Here is a 20,896-nt window from a genome sequence, read left to right as displayed (position 1 = left end):
AGGCAGACTGTTTATCTGTTTTCTGTTTATTGCAGCTGAGATGACTAGGTGCCCAGAACGCAGCCCTTTACAGGGTAAACCTGGACTTTTCAAAGGTGACTCAGTCTCAGATTCATGTGAAGATTATAAAAAGTGTTAGGTTTCCAATAAACCTCACAAAAGTGTTACTCTGTGGGTAGTGCTTCAATTCAGTCCTGTAAATAATGTCCAAATTGAGTTTTTGCTTTTCTTTTAAACTAATGCTTAGAGACTAATGCACACTATGTATGTACCAGCCCAATCACTGGTCTGATGATAGGGAACACACAGTGCCAAAAAGCCTAGGGATAGAAGAATATGTAAATTAGAGAAGATTCCGTGATGCTCTCCAAACTGCTCAAAATGAGATCAATAATAAATAACTCCAAAAGTATATCTCTGTGCTCTCTTCACAAAAGCAAACGAGTGCCTCCTGACGGGCCTTTAAAACACCTTCGCTTTATGTTTTCAAGAGCACTTCTGAGGTACAGGAATGTCAGCTCTCGATGTGTAAGCACACAGTGTTAGAGGCTTAAAAGCCTCATGGGCTTTTTCTCTTTTTATGTTGTATTTCAAAATTCCTTTTCATCAATACGATCTGCCACCGCACTGACGCAATGCAGGGCTAAATCACACTTCAAGGGAAAGATGGTTTCAGTCATTAAGAGTACTGTCACAAAGTGGACTATAGAGCTGTTCACTTCAAGGTCACAGGGCTTCCCTTGTGTGGGTTAATACAGCATCACCCTTGGAAATGGTTAAAAATAAATGGATTAGCGAGTCTATTACTGGTAACAATAGCTGTGGAGTCTTTGCAGTCATTTCCGCCATCTTTAACACAGCACAGCACAGGTACCCAAAACCACGGGTGAGAGGATAATCCACTCGACGCACCCATGACAACCTGGATTCATCACCATTCAACAAACACCCTGTGCTGTGTGTCGACTGGCCTCACAGTAAGAGAAAGTGAGGCGCCCAGCTGGAGTCCGGCCTCCAGGACCCGCTGCCTGCCAGGCTGACGCATTCTTGCATGGGCCCATCTGGAGCCCCCCCCCGCCCCCACACTGTCACTGTGGCTGAGACCATCGGAAATCCATGTCATTCGTCATGAATGTCATAAATACAAAAAAAAAAAAAACTAAAAACAAATTGAGTAGCCAAGATATTGTAAATTAATCCAATTTAAGTATACTTAGAATATACATGTTTTTTGTTTTTAGGAAACAGCTGGGATAGGCTTGAATCATCTCAATCCAGTTTGTGCCAGTTTTCTGCATTATACAAAACCGCCTAATCAGCGCCATTTCAGGAAGCCTCTTTCTGCCTTTAAATCCCATTACCTCAAGGACAAGATGAAGTCCCATTAGTTAGGTACCCATCCAGAATTATATGCAATTGCTGATGAAGTACTTTACATGCAGCAAAATTAATTTCCTTCTTACACAATTACCGCTTTTCAAATATAGTGTTAATTCAGGGCCTAGCAAAATACATCAAAACAAAACAAAAAACTAATGACAGAGCAAACAAAAACAGAAATACCAGAAATATATAGCCTAGTGTTTCTAATTATATGGGGAAAAACAATTTGTATAGAATAGCAAACAAATTATTGAAATTACTGCATTGACAGCAATACTGGAATTGTGAGGTATGTCATTAAAACAAACTGAAATACTGTTGAATTGCACTCAGTACTGTTCAACTGTGTCAGATTAAAAATATATGTATAAAATGTCTTAATATGACAGTTTTATTGCTGTTGTTTTGTTTATATATCCACAGATACACCCGACTGAAGCCCAGCATGCTAAAACTGCTTATATATTTTTTCTTTTTGTAATCTTGAGTAATAACTATACTTAAAAACCTAATTTGTGTCACTCTCCTTATTATGGCTTTGAAATTGCAATTGTAAATATGTTTTTACCCACCTACACTACCAGCCCCTTCAAGGGGTTATGAAAGAATTTTCCTTTTTGAAAATTCCATGTATTTTTCAACATGGATTTCAATACTCTGTAGTCCCATTTCTACAAACTCTAAACAGGATAACCCAAAAATATGTAACAAAATTGCTAGGCATTTAGAACCATTTTGTTACTTTGGGAACAATATTAAAATACAAAGGGAAAAATATACGTCTGATGTATTTGCTCTATATTTATGTAATCTTTTATAGATAAAACATACAGGACTGCGCTTTCAGGTGTAAAATATAATTTGGCTCTGAATTCAGGAGGGGTCCTCACATTGTATTCCCAAAGCCTGTATTCTGTCTGAAATAAATAAGCCACAAAGAAAATGTGTGTCGTCTCCTCACCTACAGCCCGTGTGATTGTACAGAATGCGCTGTAAGGCCTGCACGTTATTTCACGGACGAACAAAGAAGTTACACAGCCCTGAGGCTGATACTCCAGCAGAGTATTCATATTTTATGAACCCAGACTTGGGGATTTTAGCTTTGAAAATGTTCATCAGGATGCATGGCCAATACTTATTGAAACAGCTATGGAATGAACAAAAAAACTAAAAAACACACCCGTAGAACAAGCACAAAGCAGCCCTGACTTTTCATATATTTGTCAAACAATGTGTATAACAAGTTAGGAGCTTTAGATCTATTTACCTTGTAGGGATTATTAGAGGATGAACAACCTAAAAGAACACACAAATAAACATATACACACACATATATTTTTTTCTTTTTTGCTTGTCTGCTATTTTATTGCCAAACATAAACAAATCACATTAAAGACTTACATTTACAACATCCTTCCTGCAAATTATACGTTAGCCAATTATGCTAACAGGGGTAGATCCAGAGACATGGACACTAGCTACTGTTTAGGTTTTAAAAGAGATGTAATTATATATATATCAAATATCATTTTAACAGAACAGTTTGCTGTCTCCATAATGAAATAAATTCAGAGGGAAGGAATCTATTTGAATTAAAGCAAAACTGATTTTAATAAAACAAAAGGCAGAAAGAGAGGGGGGGTACAGATGTTTTCCCTTTTATTTCACATTAGCGCAGCTTTAGTATGTAGGCTTAATATGGTTTCTAGATATGAAATCAAGGAGCAAAATGCCTCTGGTTCTCTTCAGCTGGTTTAATTAGGTGACCTGCCAGCTTGGGATGAAGTCTCAGATTCCAGCTGGGGGTGATCTAGAGGTCTCACCTGCAATTCATGCCAACTAAGCCTCGACACACTGATCCTGAAATTCAAGTAACTCATGGTTTGCTCTTGCATTTCCATTCCAAAACTGTAATGCACCACCAGGTGTTTATAATGGGTCTTGATTCATTTTCTCAAAACAAAATGCTCAAAATGGCATAATCCCCAGGCTGGAAATCTCTTTCGAAATGAGTTGTTTATTACAAACTATAGAAGAGCAACCATGAACATCTTCCATTTCAGAGAAGAAAAGTGTTTTTTTATTGTGCTTTTTTTAATCAAAGCGGATTTAGGAGTAATCTCTTGGAGGAAATGTGCCCATTTTACAGAGAACCTTTATCAGCTTTTCTGCACATATAAAACTAGGTTAATGAAAAAAAACATAATGGCACTATATGCGACAAAAACACAAGTGGACGCTTTTAAAGATAAATGAGCTGCTTGTCAAGAAACTGTCAGGAATTACAGTAAATTAAGTATGCATAGATCATGGTACACATGCCTCGTGCAATCGACAATCTCGACAATCTCCACCAGTTAGGCAATCTTTATTAAAAGCTTTTGTTTTGTACCTCAAAAGGAAGGCACATACATGACATATTATTCACCCCATGTACATATGCTCATTGTATATGCTCCTTACAATCTGAAGACTAGAAGTAAGCATGTGTGAAATACATAGACAATTATAGGCTAGGTGAATACATGAATGTACAATACAAAATACAAGACTTTTAATGTCAAAGCAAGAGTTATGTGTAATTGAATAAAGTACCCAAAATCAAGTATTCTGCAGAAAAATCTCAAGAAAGAGTATTAGTCTCTTGCTGTAATATTGCTTTTTGATATGGTTTCTAAATACATTGTGGCTGTTATGGTGTGCATTTCGTTTTCAGGTGATGATATTACCAGACTCAAATGCAAATCGTGACTGACATCTTCCAGCTTGTTACCATTTACTTCAGGGTTCAGGGTTCCTGCATTTCAAATATCAAAAACTGTATTTGACTTTTATTTTTATTTGTTTAAATTATGTATTTTTCATGCTTTTTTCACCATGTGGAACAAATGTAGACACAATTTGTTTTCAATAAAGTATCTCAGTTCTTACTGACGCTGGAATATTTGTTCACAGACTAATGCCAGAAAAGTGTCTGCAATAGTGAATGGGAGCCATGGTTGAATTAGGAGTTTTGTTTACAGCTGGTAGTTGGAACCCCAAACAAATAGCCACTATGAAACCTCAAGCAAGCACTTTGTTTTCTTGCAGAGGTCATACTTCAGAGGCATATATTTAGATATTAAGTATTTATAAGTTGCATTCTTCAGAAAATGTTTCTATTGAATCTGCTCATGCTTCCATCAGAAACAGTTTTCTTGTCGAAATATTGTGGTCTGACAGGACCCTGACCTTGAACTGGTTTGTGGATGAGAAGAAATATAGTGTTCTGATTTGGGAAAGAAAAAAAGCTGTAGTCAGAGTAGTGAAAAGAAGCATATTGTTTTTCAGCTGGGAAAATGTAGGTGCTTGTGGTAAATACATGCAATAATGGCACTGAATAATGAGTGGCTTCTATGCCCATCACATCCTCTGCATTGCTTCTAACTGACATCTGTCTTGATGTCTTACACCATTTGTGGTGATGAATGTGTGCTTAAGTATGATACAATGGCCCGTTACAATGAAATGAAAACCCCCAAATTGGACATTAAAAATATACCGAATATATCCTGATTAAAGAGAGACATTTAACACACTGCACTGGAATGGGATAAGCTAGTATTTTTTCATACCAGCTTTTGGTGAAGTAACCTGTTTAGGCTTGAAACAAACATGTTTTAAAATTCCAGCCCAGGGCCCAGATTTAGTTTTTGCTGTGAGGGTGGCCACATACAAATAACTGGTTCTGATATCCCACAAAAATGTATGATGAATAATGTGAGTGAATGGCTGCCTGGTTTGAACAAAATATGTAGAATGAAAATTAAACGAAATTACTAAACTCTCTCTTGGAAATTCAGAGGACTCCTAGAAGAAACAAGATGCTGAATTATTTATCATCTGTATGGCGTAGTCTCTTCTATTCCTGTGGCTTTTTGACGTAGGGTTAGGGAACCTGCCATCTTCAATGTCTGCTACTAGAGTGTCCTTAAATGCTTTTACAAGACAATCAGTAAATACGCGTTTTTGTCACTTATTTTTCTCAATCCTTTTTGAAGCTTTTCAAAACAGTTACATTTTTCAATGAGGATGAAATCTTTACAAAGCAGATTTAATAAGTGACCTATTTCAATGTTTGGGAGTTATATATAAATACACCAGATCCTCTTTTATTATAATCCTTTGTAAAAGATTACATTTGTGGATGAATGGTCACTTTTATATCTTGAGTCTGACATGTAATGTGCATATTCATCATTAAAGACTGAGATGATGTGTGCTCTCCTGATTTAACTAATAGGCACCAAACAATGTGCACTGTGTGAACTAAATGTAAGAAAGCTGTTCAAGTATTGCTAATATTGAGTATGTACCGGCATGTGCTGCTGAATGGTACAATACTGTGTGCTGCCAGATCTTTTGTGAAAATGTTATGTAGAAATTGAGTTTGTAAAGGAAGGGATTTTATGCTTTGCACATGCATTAATCCCCAGCCATACTGAAACCGTATTTAAAAATTAAAATCAGATATCAGAAAAACATGGGTCTATCAAAGAAAGAAGTATCTGAAGAATGACCTCACTCTCGTATCAAAGCAAATGTAATTAATCCAATTGGAAAGCAACACGCATATCAAAATGGTTGTCATAATACAATAATATGTACTATAACTGATTTTAATAATTTATCCTTTTCATTCTGTTTTACAAAAAAAACAAAGAACCATCCTAAACTCCATAAGATGCTAATTCATTCATAATCAGACACACACACACACACACACACACACCATTTTGATCATCATTGCTTTGAACAGATTTGTCACTTGGGGACTTGTTAGTAGTTTCTTACTTTATTGCACAATATAAAAGGCAATCCTTTTAGTTTGACAGCTGACTGTCACACTACTGCTGTATAGCACCTGTCTCTGAACAAAGAAGGCAGGAAAATATTCTCGTTGAGATCTCTCATATCCCTAGTCAAAGCAATATAATAACAATTTTAAATATGTGTTTCTCTCTCCTGTGGGGATTTATAAAAAGCACACACCTTACAGAACAGAATCGCCTTCCTGGATGACGGTGAACACTTTGTTCTTTTTTTTTTTTTTAATTAACTCAAACAACCACCTATAGCATTGACACATGTGTATGTATCCACACATTCATAATCCACAATTCTTGTTGTTTTAACTCAGTCATCTGCAGTTCTTGGAAGGTGTTCATGCTTTCTCATTTAATATACATACTTTCTACAGCTGTTCAATTAATGTAAAAGAAAAGGTTGCCCTCAGCTCGGCTGACAATAATGCATTTAACTGCAGGACAGGGATAGAAAAATAAAAACTTGTAATCCTGGGCTTCATCTTTTGAAGTTCATATTTTACCAAAAGCAAATCTATTCAATTTTTACTTATATTTTTCAAAGCTGTTTAGCAGTGAGCAGGGATTAAATCACTAAATTTAAATTCAGATTTGCAAAAACCCTTGATGCTGCACAACCTGAAGCCTACTTTTGTATCCACAGCTGATACTTGTTTATACTGAAACCAGATGTCTATTTTTTATTAAACTCGACTGCTGTCAGCAACTTTCTTAAGGGCACCACTTCTAAAAATTCATTGCATTCCAGGAGTTAAAAGACATGAGAAACAATACTGAAAATACAGGCTTATTTATAATCTTATCAATAAGGTACAATATAAGGTACAAGCTGCCAACAGCTCTTGTTTATGATGACCAGATACATTTAGTCTTGCCACCCTGCTAAAATACCAATGTGTTGTTTTAGTGTCTTTCGTAATGTACTCTCCCTTTCTATAAAAAAACATCCCGGTCAACTCTCCAGACCTAGGAGCTTATGCCAGGGAGCCTTGTATCTTTCAGTCTGTGGAGGAATTTCGCTTTTTCAGTGTTGAGTACAAGAAACAAGGTCCTAACAGACAGCAGAATCTGCCAAAGTAACAGTTTCTCTGCAAAGCGTACAATGCGCCCATTGTTCTGAAGGCAGCCCACAGCACTGACATGCTTTTCAGCTCTTGCTGCAAAGAAAAAGAAAGTCAGTACTCGGGAGATTCCTGTAGGAAACCTTCTACAATCTCTTTGCCACTTGGCCAACACTAGATCAGTTTGCAGCCTTTCCCCCCCACCCTTTTTTTACATGAAACAGCAGAACAAAACAATAGCGCATATAAACGAAATGTGTACAGCAATGTCTGACAGGTCTTCAAACCACACAATGGCATTGAACAGTTTCAGAGACACAGCATTAACTGGGTGATTTTTAAAGCTTTTTGCTCCATAAGTGATCCTGATTTTCTGAAGGTAACAGTAGATTAATAACATTGGGAATTTAGAAAGAGAAAAACAATTTAATTTCAAACACTTCATTAGAAAACACTTAATTTAAAGCTATTTTTGTATTTATTCCTTCCTTTGACATGATTTTTGGAGGGAGAGCAACTTAAAACTAACCTTTTGTGAAAAGAGACATCTATTTAGCACATTTTTTAAATATCTTAAAACAATTTAAATTTTCAGATTACTTTGTAAACACTAAGTGCACTTACTACTCATAGATAAGGTTGGACAAGATCTTGTTTTTTGTTCTCCATAATTATACTAGTAATTATCCTTTAAATTGCATGTCAGTCCAATAGCAGCCCATTTTCTCATGGGGTTCAATGATTTTTGAAAATGACTGTGGGATGCTGCAAAGATTAAGTTAAGTATACAAATTCATTAGATGTTAATTGTGGATCATATAAGGAAGATCACATTATGTAATGCGGTTCCAAAGGGGATGGGATATGCAGATACAGATACAGAGATTGTATTCACAGAGTCCTCTGTCAGTTAACAGTGTGCCTTTACAAAAAAGTCATAGCACTCTCCATCTTTTCTGGTGTGTTTAATGCATCTTAAACAATTGCAGTAGTAGTAGTAGTAATATTATTATTATTATTATTATTATTATTATTATTATTATTAATAATATTATTGACAAAAAATAGGGAAAAAATAAACTGCCCAGCATGCAACGCTCCATCCGAGATTCCGTTATGTCAAAATGGCTGTCGGAACACTAAGACTCAATTTATGGGGAGGCACTAATGTTTAAGTAGTGTTTTTCTCTGATCCGCATTATGAGTAAAGAACCTAATGCCAGCAGCTGTGTTTCCTGATGGACTAGAAGTGTCCTCTAGAGGAGTGTAATTGAGAGAATGGAGAGCCCCAGCTGAGCCGATCTGTCTTTCCCCAGCTCTGAAGACACAATTCCTCCAGTGTGGAGGATGCGGCGGCTGCTGCTTCTGCAGGCATGCCCCTTTCTTCAGAAACATCCTGATCTCTGTGAAGCGCACTCTACGCCTCCAACACAAGATGTCTTCATCGCTGAACGCCGGATGGCACGGTGCCTGTTTCTATTTCATTGTGGACTGTTGAGGCTAATTAGGGCCATACTAAAGAAACCTGGAGGAAATCCAGTACTTCCAGACAGAGACATGCTTGAGGTGCTCTGACAGGTTGAAGCTGACTGCACTCCCTCGGCAGCCTCAGTAATAGAAGTGATAGTATGGTCTGTCAAAGGGTGTCCATCTGTCATGGCTTTTCCAATTCACTACAATTTATAGTGTTTATATCAACCACAAAGTTTCTATGCTAGAATACACATGTCTGGGTTATGTTTTACACCACCATCTAAGAGTCTGCTGAATGTCCTTATGGTTACTTTGGAAAACCCAAAAGGTTTATTTCTGTCATGTGTCTTTCTTTGATATAAACACTGTTAAGAGTTTGACATTACAACAAGTGATACAAGTCAATTAGGTGAGTGTTTTGAAAACAGTGTTGTCCCAACTTTAACATGCAACAACTAAGGTAAAGTTTCTGTGGGTTAAACAGTTAGAAAAGCAGCATGTGGTCCTCAGACAAAAAGCCAAGCAAAAACAAGTAAAACTTCAACCTTTGAGTTAAATATACTAAAAAGTCTGTATTATTTCACATATTTTCACAGCACCAAATCACAGGACTATCCACAAAGTCCCCCTAAGCTTTGATATCTTGCCCAGGTACAATGGAAAACAAATATTCAGTGAGTAGCTGGTGTATTAATTCATAATATTTTCATGGCACAAAACCTCAACATTTTAGCATGAAACACAAAATGAAAGGAAAATAAACAAAGGCAAACAATGGAGAATTACAACTGACGGGCTGAACATCTTACCTTACATCCTTCACACGCGCTGACTCCATAGTGGTAGCCTGACGACTTGTCCTGACAGACGAAACAGGGCTTGTAAACTCGGGGTGGAGGAAGTGGGGAAGGGGGGCTCGGGACTAATTCCTCGGAACTGGTGCTCTGTGTTTCAATAGCTGCAAAACAAAAATGGGAGCTTTACTAGGAGAGTTCACAAGGACTGTTTGAGAGATGTCTTACAATCTACGGTACATGAAATGTGCTGTTGTCAGTTGTCAAATGTATTTTCCGTGTTATAAACATACATGTTTAATTGATGTGGCCAGTGTTAAAAGGTCTTTAAATAGATAACATGTAACAGATATACCATAGTTTATACCAATCTGAATGGCCACATAATCGTGTATAATAATATGCACATGTGATGAAGACAGCACATTTCCAAGCATTTTATTTACTTCCATCGGTAAATCTTCCCTGGTAAGACCCGATACATGGGGGGGCTTTTACAGAGTCATTCAGAGTCATTAAAAAGCTGCAAAACTCAAAAAGAGATGGGAAACAAAACATGACCATTTTAATATACGGAAAATCTTTCTATGAGATCAAAGTCTAATTTTACATTGTTTGTTATGATACCAAATACATTCCAATGAGGGGGAAAAACTAAATCTGGATCAAAAGGATGACTGCCCTTTTTATGGGATTTATTACTCAAGGGCAGAAAATAAAAAACTTTTGCATTTCCTTTTAGTTACTAATGAACAGCGGTTCCCACAAGCCTGTTGGCTAATGTTACGAACACTTTCTCCTCGGGTGCCGTGAAAAAGAAATTCAGCTTGTTACTTTCTGACATTTCACACAAGAATGCAGATTACTGACTTCCAGAGCGAAGGTCAATTAGTACGATATACCACTTAGTGTTGGCCTTTGTGCTGACACAGATCACTGCTGCAGTAACAATGTTTCACACAACTACTCCAGAAACACCACGTATAATTTAGATTTCAGTTTGTCGAAGAAAGCAAAACATATCGCTAAAATATACTTCTAAAGAGAAATACAAAAATCCCGGTTTACCAAAGTAGGGCCCCACTTCAGGTTTAAGGTGATCCTATCCAGTTGGCTGCCTTCAGTCCCTCCACAAAACACAGCCAGAGGCACCACAGAGTATTGATATAGCCTCAGCTGACACCATTCATTACTTCATTATCATAAATCTTAATTTCAACCTTCCAGATCGACACCAGGAAAAAAAGCACCAAGGGCAAATAACTGCACACTCTGCCGTTAAATACACCAAAACCCCCAAAAAAACATCTTATGTATTTCTATATTGGGAACTTTTCACGGATCAGGCTAATCCCTCTAATCTTTTTGTTCTATTTGGATCGTCGTGATTCAGGGTCCTTGTTTTGAATCTGTGTCACTAAGTCATTTAGAAGTAATCTGTAATTTGAAACATCAAAACTCAGAAAGTATTACTGCTTAATTTGTTTGGTATTTTAGGAGAAAATTGCCTTTTTGCATGTAATTAACGACAATATTTCTATATTTAAACGTTAACATTTTTTGTTTTGTTTTCAATTATCTTAGTTGTATGATGTTCTCTATAGAGGTGGACTTATACATTAGACACCTGATTAAGTGTATCTAGACGCTTGTATTCATTCGTCTTTAGTCTTCAGTCCTGCTGCCATTATCCCCCAGATCCTCCCCACTTTACCGTTATTATGTATGACTTCACTAATCACGAGTTTGGGGGACTGCCAAGTTGTTTTCTCTCATTTCAAAGATATATATATATACTGTAGTAAACCAGAGTAAATATTGTCATCAGACCATGACAAAGGTTACAGACGAAAGAGGGGCTTTCAGTCCATGATGCTTGCTTGGTGGTTAGCAACTTATTGATCCAAGGACCCCAACAGGAATCTTCCTGAATGATCCCAGTGAATCAGACTCCACAAGATGGCCAGGTCATTTGTTCCATTATACTTTGTGTTTCAGGGAAAGCCGGAAAAAAAATCCAAATGCCAGTAATCCCCTAATCCTTGTGCCTTATTGTTCCTCCTTCGGAAACATCAGAAGGTAATGAGATAAAATAACAGAAAAGGTCACACAACAGAGAGCAGAGAGACATTGCAGGTAAACAATGTTATTTTAGAGATCTGTGATTACATACAAATATGATATTTATGTATTATATGGTAAAAAACAGATATTCCTTTTGCCAGTATAAACACTGAGAAAAATTGGTGAATTAACAAGTAGACAGAAATATTCATGACACCATCACACCTGCATGCTAGATGCTTTATGTTGAGACATCATTTATTTTAAAATGCTTAGAATAATATTCCAGGTGTTGACTCCTAGAGCACAGCACAGAGCACAGTTCTCGGGCCTCTAGGTGTGTTAAAAAACTTGCCCATATTTCATATTTCCTACATATTACCATATTTGAAAGCACAGTACTCTCAGAATTAAAGACAAAGGCCAACATTACAGTCACCTTGGAAATAAGCCTACATTAAAGAAGGCTACAGTTTCGTGCTTCTCCGGAATGTTATATATGATGTGGACGAAATAAACGGTCTTTATTCATCAGCTGTAAAAGCACTTGTTGTCAGTTTTGGCTTAATACAATACTGGAATCTGTAATATAATAAAGTGTGGAAAATATGAATAAATGTAACTAATTAGCTTTGCGTTTCCTATGAGAAGTCACTGTCTTAAATAACTAATCACAGCAGGACCTACATACACATCATGTTTCAGAATAAAATAATTTTGGAATGACTGAGAAAAAAATTACACGAATACAAATGCTCTTTCAGTTTCTTTCAAGGCAATTTGGCATACAGTTAGACAGTGTCCAAAAAATGACGTCTTTCAAAAACACATTTCCAAGAAAATAAATAAATGCCGTACTCTGTATCCATAACAATGTGGTATAACCCTGAGTGTTGGAGTACATCCATAAACAATTAAGGAGCTCATTTTGTGGTTTATTTTATCTACTGATGCTTAACTGGCCACACAGTGCTAACAGAAAGGAAGATTATTTCAGCTATTTTAATTAGTTGCAGCTACTAAAATAATTAAAGCAGTGCTACAGCATAATCGGTTTTTATACATCCCGATATTCTTTAAAAAATTAATCGAGTATTCATATAGATTGTCATTGAAATTAGCGGAAAAAACTCTGTAGTGTATTTACTTAAAATCTGTATACATCACGGTTTGTAACTTTTATAATAGAGCACAGGAACAATACTACAAACTTAATTATTTACACAGTTTCATGCATTTGTTAAGACATTGTAATGTTACTTTAAAATTAAATCAGACTCCCCAAATATTTTAAAATATATATATTTTTTGTCTATGAATATTATTTCCATGTATCAACTTAAGGTTGATATAAACACATTCATTAAACTCAATCTCCACACATTAGAACAAAAATGTGTAACAAATAGCTCATTGTTAATATTTAATAAAAATGCATTCATCTAATGTTACCAAAAGGCTTGAAAATGTAATTAATTTATTTAATGAGAAAACAGACAAGTAGATGAATGTATTATTAAAGCAAGAAGTAATTTCCTCCTTGCAAGCATATTAGCAGGACCTTTCGTCTTTTATGTTAAGCTTTTCTCTTAACACAAGCTCCTATACAGCAAAAAATAAATGTCTGGTTTTATAATGTGTGTGTATATATAAAACACACACACACACACACACACACACACACAGATTACATTATTACAGCGTGTGTGTCTATGTGAGTGTGTGCGCACGGAGATAGACAGACAATAGATAAATACAAATAGAAAACAATGAACCCGTTTTTCTTGATGTTCTCTAACATTTGATGCTACAGAAACCTTATCCATTTTATGGGTTATTAAGCATCTGCAGAGGCAACTGCTGTGAAGTGTCTACTCTGCTGGTTAACACAAACACGAATGCCATTATATGAATAAAGGGGACTGACAGATAACAAAATGGGAAGCATTTTATGGAAAAAAGAAAAATTGCTCATCTCTATCCCCTTGAACTTTTAGCCTCACGCTGAACCTAAAACTGGGGTCAAACAGGAAAACACACCCATTAGCAACTATTCTCTAAATGGAGAAAAAAAAAAAAAAAATCAAAACATGTCACTTGATTCATTGACTATAATGCGTCTGAGCTGTATTTTGCTAAAACTACACAAAAGGTGTTACATGGGATAGAATATGGAAGGGAGGAGTTCCTGTCTGGTTTTTTAAAATAATCCCTGCAATTCGTATGCAGTACTTCTGCTTGTACAAACATACCAAAACAAACTTCCATTCAAACGTGTTCTTCTCTTCCACCGTGCATTCTTTTGACAACAAGGCAGCTTGACAAAAGGCACAGCGTTGTGTTCCACCTTGCATTCCAGTGCACTTCAAATTTGCAAGGGGATCAACCGTCGATCTTCTCTCAATTCTCAACATGTTTGGAATTGTTTTAAAAGGTCACATAGATGTACAAGATAAGATTTAGTATTGAAAAGGCAATGCACGAGTGCTGGAAGAGATCTGACTGTGAGGGCTATGCAGGTTGACATTTTTAGGAGAATTAACAGCCGCTGATTACAGAGAAACCAAAATACCGTAGTACAAAGGCAAACCGTCTGACTCTAGTACTGTAACTGTGCATCATGAGCCCCTTCATTAAAAAAAAAAAGACCTTGTAGATAGCCTTCATCGTAAAGAAAAAAATAAAAGAAAGCTGTATAGAGAATGGCATTTCCTGGAGTGCCCCAGGGGGAATTAGGATTGTGAACTATGGGGTCTCCAGTGAGAAGGAGCAATTTCAACTGATTAGGGGTACACAGAGCAATGTTGCACTTGGTCAAAACATTTCTGTTAGCCCTCATTTTTGTTGGCAGCTAATATAGTCAGGACTTTTTTTTTTTTTTTTTTTTTTTTTTTATGAATTCACTGCTGGAGTGCAAGGCGCATAGCTCACATACATGAGGCAGAGAGTCAAAGGAAACACCAAAGTTCAACTAAAGTACAAGTAATTAGAACCAGATTTACCACAGGCCGCTGTATACACTTCATGGTAGAAGTTATTTATAAGCTTTTAAATGTTGGGGAGAAAAAAAAAAAAAAAGTCACTGAAGCCATTTAATTTTACGTCTAGTCTGAAAAAGAAAAAGGAAAACACCGTCTGCTTTTCATCAGGTCCTGGTTAAAAGAGCACAACCGCTAGAGAATGCGCTGGAATACGGATTTTTCCCCCCTTTTCTCTTTCTTCTGTCCTTATCTGACAAGAGTTTATTTAATCAATGTTTGGAAAAATCAGGAACCATGCAACATCAAAAGTGAAAGCGTTGAAGAAGCAGTCCAAGGAATGACTGCAGCGCACTGGAGGAGTCTCTCCGGCGGCTCTGCCCTTCCACAGAGGAAAAGCGGTCTCTGCTGCTGGCAGCGTTGTGTTACTAACCCAGCCATGACCTCCGAGTGACAGGCCTGACCCGGTCATGCTGGAGCCTGGCTGTGCGCTGGCTACACACTGGAGCAGCCTCCTTGCTATTCTACACTGTAAATACAACAGGTGCAAGCCACTTTAAAGCCACAATAAAATACTGCAAGTAATGAAAACCACAATAAAATCTAAATTGGATTTTACTTTCCTCTGGAACATATTTCTTACAGGCACCTTTATGCAATAGATCTGATCCTTACTATGGCTTTTAAATCCTTCTAACTTGTTAAGGCATCTCTTCTTTTGAAATCATATAGGCTACTAAATATGGTGCAGAGCTATGTAGGAAAATGGAGGTGAATTTCGGATCTGCATGATAATATCAAGTTTCATACTGTGGGACTCTAGATTATTGGTTTCCCACTATTTTTCTTTATAATGTGATACACTTAGCACAGATTGTGGCCTTAATGCAAAAACATGTAATGCTTTTGATTTAATATGACTTATTTTATTTAAGCAATGAATGAAAAGTAAAAATCTAAATACATGATAGGAAGCCTTTCACCGCATTCTCTGTACTAATCCCTATTGGATGCTTTGGTAATTAGTGGCTATGAGTGCCTTTCTTCTTGTACCTTCTGGCAGAATGTAAGAGTCATGATACTTGTAATCAACAAGATTAAGTACTGCAGATCTCCTGATGGTCTCTTTCATTAAGAGATGTACAACATTTCTGGTTTCAGCTGCCGCTCACCCTTAAATTAGCTTGGCATGCAAGTCACGTTAATTACTTTTCATGTCACTTTCATAAGAGCTTAAGCCTAAAAAAGCAGTAATTAGCTGTGATCAAAAACTTATTATGGGTTTTAGTGTACAAATATCGAATTCTAATCTTGATGACGACTGCCTGGGGCCTTGTTTACTACAGGATGTTTACAGAGCAATGCTCAGGTCAATACTGATGATGAGGAAAGCACACCTCTGCAAACACACAGCAACACACACATTTGAGTTAACTGTTCCAAGCACTGTATCTAATTATGTTGCCTAAATGTTTTTTGGCTTCCCCGGTGTTCACTGTGAAAAATTAAACCCTGCATTAGCATATTTAGAACTGAAGGGATTTAACTCTCCAGGTAATTCAATTAAAAATGATCATATGTCTTCCAAATGCCTTGTGCTACTTTTGTATTGTACTAACCTTGAATGTGTACATCAAGATAATATATATATATATATACACACACACACACACACACACACACAATAAACTAATAAATGCAATTTATGCTAATAATGAGAGGCATCAAACAAAAATGCATAAGAATTCTTTATAATATTAAAAGCAATAAGGACATATAAATCACACATATACCTCAATGAATCAGCATAACTCGTAGAAATGATCTATACCATTTCATCTAGTCATATACAAAAACTATATCAAATGTATAAAATAAACGAAGATTGACAGATTAACATATACATATATACACATACACCCATAACGTATATAGTTTTTAAAACAGGGGATTCTATTGTTTTTCAGTGGTTCCCTTGTGAACAATTAAACCTCTCAGTAAGTAATCTGTAAGTACATTTATCTGATTTACTGTTATGGGCTACAGCATTCAGTTTCAATGGGGCAGTTAATATTGATCATGTAAACTACAGCAGGAAGAAAAACATTCTACACTTCCAGAGTCCAACGCACTAATATACTGAATCTGTTAGCTTTCTTGTACACCTATAATTGTGGTGTTATTTACAATCAATAGTAACAATTAGAATTTATGTAACATGTGCCATCAAGTGATCACCTAGGCTGCTTTCTAAAGGCTTAGATTCAAAGACAGCACCCCTGTAAAAATGTGTTTTTTTATTTTAATTATATTACTGTTAGTGTTATTATTAATTATGGAGATGACTGTGGAATAAATTACTGACAATAGCATATTAGAACTGAGAGTCGCCAAATAAATACCCCTGGCCTAAATGTGTATCACTAAAAGGCCATTATTGAATTGTTTTCCTAATTAATGTTCTCCTTCATTTGTATCTGTACAAACATGGAAAGACTGGTCTTACTTCCTTAGGCAATACTTTCAGCATTTAACCAAATTACAGAAGGTATTATAATAGCAGTTATGAATCAAATCTAAACCAGACTAAAAAGAAGGTACAATAACAACAGAAGTTGGGACAACAGTATAACAGCTACAAGACAACATTTTACATTGAATGTCATTGTGCCGTAAGGGGTGTTAATATAATATATTCAATCAATCAAGCACATGACAACTGATGCATAACACTTAAATAAAGATGTATATTAAATCAATAGTCAAATTAATAATTTAAGTTTGACATATATTCTTTTTTTCCCCCTCCTCCAAAAATGGGACAGATTTGAGACTGTATCAGGATGTGCAATGGTAAATATTTTGTATGTTTGAGGTGAACAAATGATACCTGTTCAATAGTGTGAACACATAGGAAGCATGATTGCTTTTGTTTGGGGTTTTAAACAGGCAGGTTACAGCAATGCATTTAAAAATAGTGTAAGGTTGAGAAAACTAAAACAGCCCGACTTCAGCATGGTGCTTCTTGTCTTGGACTGCAATACATTTTTCAGATCAAAACATCTGAAATAAGCTTTATTGGTTTTCTGTAATTTCTTAAATTTGAGCCACACTTAGAGGGGCTAAGTGGTTCCTAATGTTTTGTGATGCAGTATAGAGAATATTGTGCAATAAAAAAGTAATTTTGACTTGCCTTTAGGATTGTGTTAATACTTTGGATAGTTTTGTACCAAAATGAGAAAAATCAGGAACTAAATTTCATTTGCACCAATTTTCAGTCTAGATAATTAATACCCTCCAGGCTTCCATTAGACAAAAAAAAAAGACAAAAAAATTATATATATCTTTGATGTTTCAATGACCCCTGTAAGAGCAGCCTTTTAAAATTAAAGCATAAATTAAAAATAAGCTTATTTAGCCATGAAAGGAAAGATAGTCCCAAGTGTTCTCACACAAAAAGCCTCATTTATACAAAAAACAGTGAAGAAGGACTTCATCTACATTATCTTGTTCCACTTCATTGACTTGCAGATTTAATACAAACATTGCCTTATCTGCTCCATTTGCACATGTGCTTTAATGCAAATGATTCTCGGATTCATTTAAATGCAAATTAAATGCACTTACGTACAGTAATTAGTGCAAGTGATGCATTCCTTTAATGTTTAATATGATTTAATTACTCTTGGTTATTTAGCCAGTGTAGACAAACATGTAAATAAATGACCTGTGAAAACACTACTGGACTGGACACCAAAAAAAGATGAAAACGGTTATCTGACCAACAAGACCCTTTTTATTCTGGTATAAGTGCACCGTTTATGCAATAACATTGAAATACGTGTTACTGTGTTACTGTTGTCCATCACCTGCATACATTGACAACAACTAGAAGAACTTCAAATGAATGTCTCTTGAGTTATATAGGCAGTCGATCAGATAACCAAATTATTATATATGTAGGACTTTACAATAGTATGTCGCATCATTTATTTGACATATCTCACGACTGATACTAGTTGAAGAAATAAAGAGTCGGTTAGCCTGATTTTGGACTTATTTCACCCGATAAAAAACACTGGAGAAAAGCAACACACACAAAGTAATCAGGGACCCACAAAAGCCGTGTTGCAGTCTCCTCCCACATCCCAAAAGGCAAAGTCCCTACTTAGCGTTCACTGTATTGTTCACAATGTAGAAGATTTGTTGTATTTATTGTCGGGGTCACAAATAAATAAATAACACTAAAGACCTGGTAATTCGTCGCAAATATTAGAAATAACCTCTAACACCGCTATCACGCAGTTGTGGACGCTTAGCCCGCTCGCACTTTCTGAGAAGCAGCGCCTTATCGCCCAGGTGGCCTGTGTGTCAAAGCAAACCACGGAGCGAATAGATCAGGGGACTGTTTATTCAATGGACGCCTATTAGCTATAGAAAATGCGCTTTAAATATGTATTCCCATATTGCTTTCTGTATCTCGGTTGATACACACCGTTTCAGGTCAGATCTAATACAGACTCTGCGGTTTCAGGAATGTGTCGGGAATGTAGGCATGCATCTTCGCCGAAAGAGCTGTCAATAACTAATAGCCTTTAAAACGGCAAGTGCACAATGCAAAGGTTGAAGTCTCCCCATTGTAACCTCGTTGAAAAGTGGGCTGGCGATTGATCTAAATCAGTGCCAGAGCAGTGCAGCATCCTCTCTCTCTCCCGCCCGGAGACGCGGCGCTGCTGACCACTGGACCCAGCACGTCCAGCGGCCGATAAAGTGACAAGTCCAGAAGTGTCTCATAGGCATACACAGAAATCTGGGTTTTCTAGATATGACAAGTAACTTTCTCTTGGGGTCTTCCACTGCAATGACAATATATATACCTAAATGCATGCATACATACAGATGCTGAGGGGGTTTTTTATTTTGATTTGGGGCTTTAACAGTTGCACATATCTCGGTCTTAACTGGCATGTTTGAAATGTGCTTTTTTGCAGGTGGTTTATCAATGCATGCTCATCCAGAGCACTGCGTCTTTTGCAACACGCATCTTTTTTAAGACACTAAACACATCCCAACTTGCAATGACTGAACAGCACCAGAAATTAACTACAACATCGCGCTGCATTATTTTGCCAAGGAATCTCGCTCTAATGAGCTTATGACGACACACACACACACACACACACACACACACAAAGATGGGACATACAACAAGGGAACAAAATTGAACCTACACTGAGCGCTGCGGCGATGCTGCCAGTCTGTCTGTGCCAGTCCATTGAAGCATGCTTTCAGAGCTTTTTCTTGCAGCATGCACGACGAGGGGCTTGAAGTGTAGAAATCCAGCATTTGCCCAGGGCTCACTGCTAGCACATCCATACAATCAAACATGATGAGCCTCCGCACAACTGCCTCGCAAAAAAAGTGCTTTTCCTTTTAGGTGTGGAGGGAAATCGCATGCAAAAGTGGACCCAACTCCATCAAACTCTGCCCCCTTTTTGGCACGGAAGATCTTGGTCTTTTTCCCAGACTGGAATCATGAATTATGACAGACAACACAGCTAAAAGCCTGTAATTGATCCAAATGATCATTTACCATTTTCCAAAGCAGCCCAGAGACAGGAGGGAAAAAAGGGGGTGTCCGCAATCCTTCACAAGCGGCCGCCGGCGCGTTTGGGTGCGGAGATGCAGCGCGGCGCTCCCTGCGTGGCGCCCGGGACGAGCCGGATTGCGTGCACTGGAAAACGGCGTCTTATTGTGGTTTTAAAAACAAAATAGTCCACATGTTAAAGCCACAGCTCCCCTTCAAATGACGAATGGGCGATCCTGCCTCCATACAGCTCACTTCCTACTAGTTTTGTCACGGAGAATGAAAGATTGAATTGCCTAATATATGCGAGTGAACTTTCCGTGAACCCTGCCGAGGCTGCTAACCTTCAAATGACCCAACTGGCGTGACGTCACCAAGTCCCAGGATTCTCACAGTGCTTAAAACCAGCAGCAGCTCGGCGCGGCGGCAGGCTTGCACACAAGTAGCGGCTAGTAGTAGACTGGCTTTTTAAAAAAAACATTCAACTAACGATCTAAGTACTTTAAAGATTATATTAAAAGGATGCACTGGTTACAGATTGATTGCAATGTTATTCGTCGGGGGGGCTTGTAACGTGTATGCTTTTTCCGAGCTGTGTGATGCTCGTTTGCGTGGGTCCGGTGCATTTGTGCAATTATGTAACACGGCGGACGGCTGGGAGAAATCTTTCAAATCCTTCAAATCGTGATTT

At 37.2% G+C, this 20,896-nt stretch overlaps 1 protein-coding gene across 1 annotated transcript in view; it reads right to left on the bottom strand.

The window, feature by feature from the left end:
• LOC136760356 (retinoic acid receptor beta) overlaps window positions 1-20,558 on the bottom strand; it is a 59,712-nt gene extending 39,154 nt beyond the window's left edge. The window contains exons 1-2 of the mRNA XM_066715720.1: window positions 19,850-20,558; window positions 9,592-9,740 (exon numbers count right to left, since the gene is read on the bottom strand). Coding sequence (XP_066571817.1) covers window positions 9,592-9,740; window positions 19,850-20,006 — 306 coding nt within the window. The 5' untranslated portion in view covers window positions 20,007-20,558. The remainder of the gene's footprint in view (window positions 1-9,591; window positions 9,741-19,849) is intronic.
• Window positions 20,559-20,896: the final 338 nt, after the last annotated feature.

The sequence above is a fragment of the Amia ocellicauda genome, chromosome 10 (genome assembly GCF_036373705.1).
Source record: "Amia ocellicauda isolate fAmiCal2 chromosome 10, fAmiCal2.hap1, whole genome shotgun sequence".
Classification (NCBI taxonomy): domain Eukaryota; kingdom Metazoa; phylum Chordata; class Actinopteri; order Amiiformes; family Amiidae; genus Amia; species Amia ocellicauda.
This window is presented reverse-complemented; position numbering and strand designations above follow the sequence as displayed.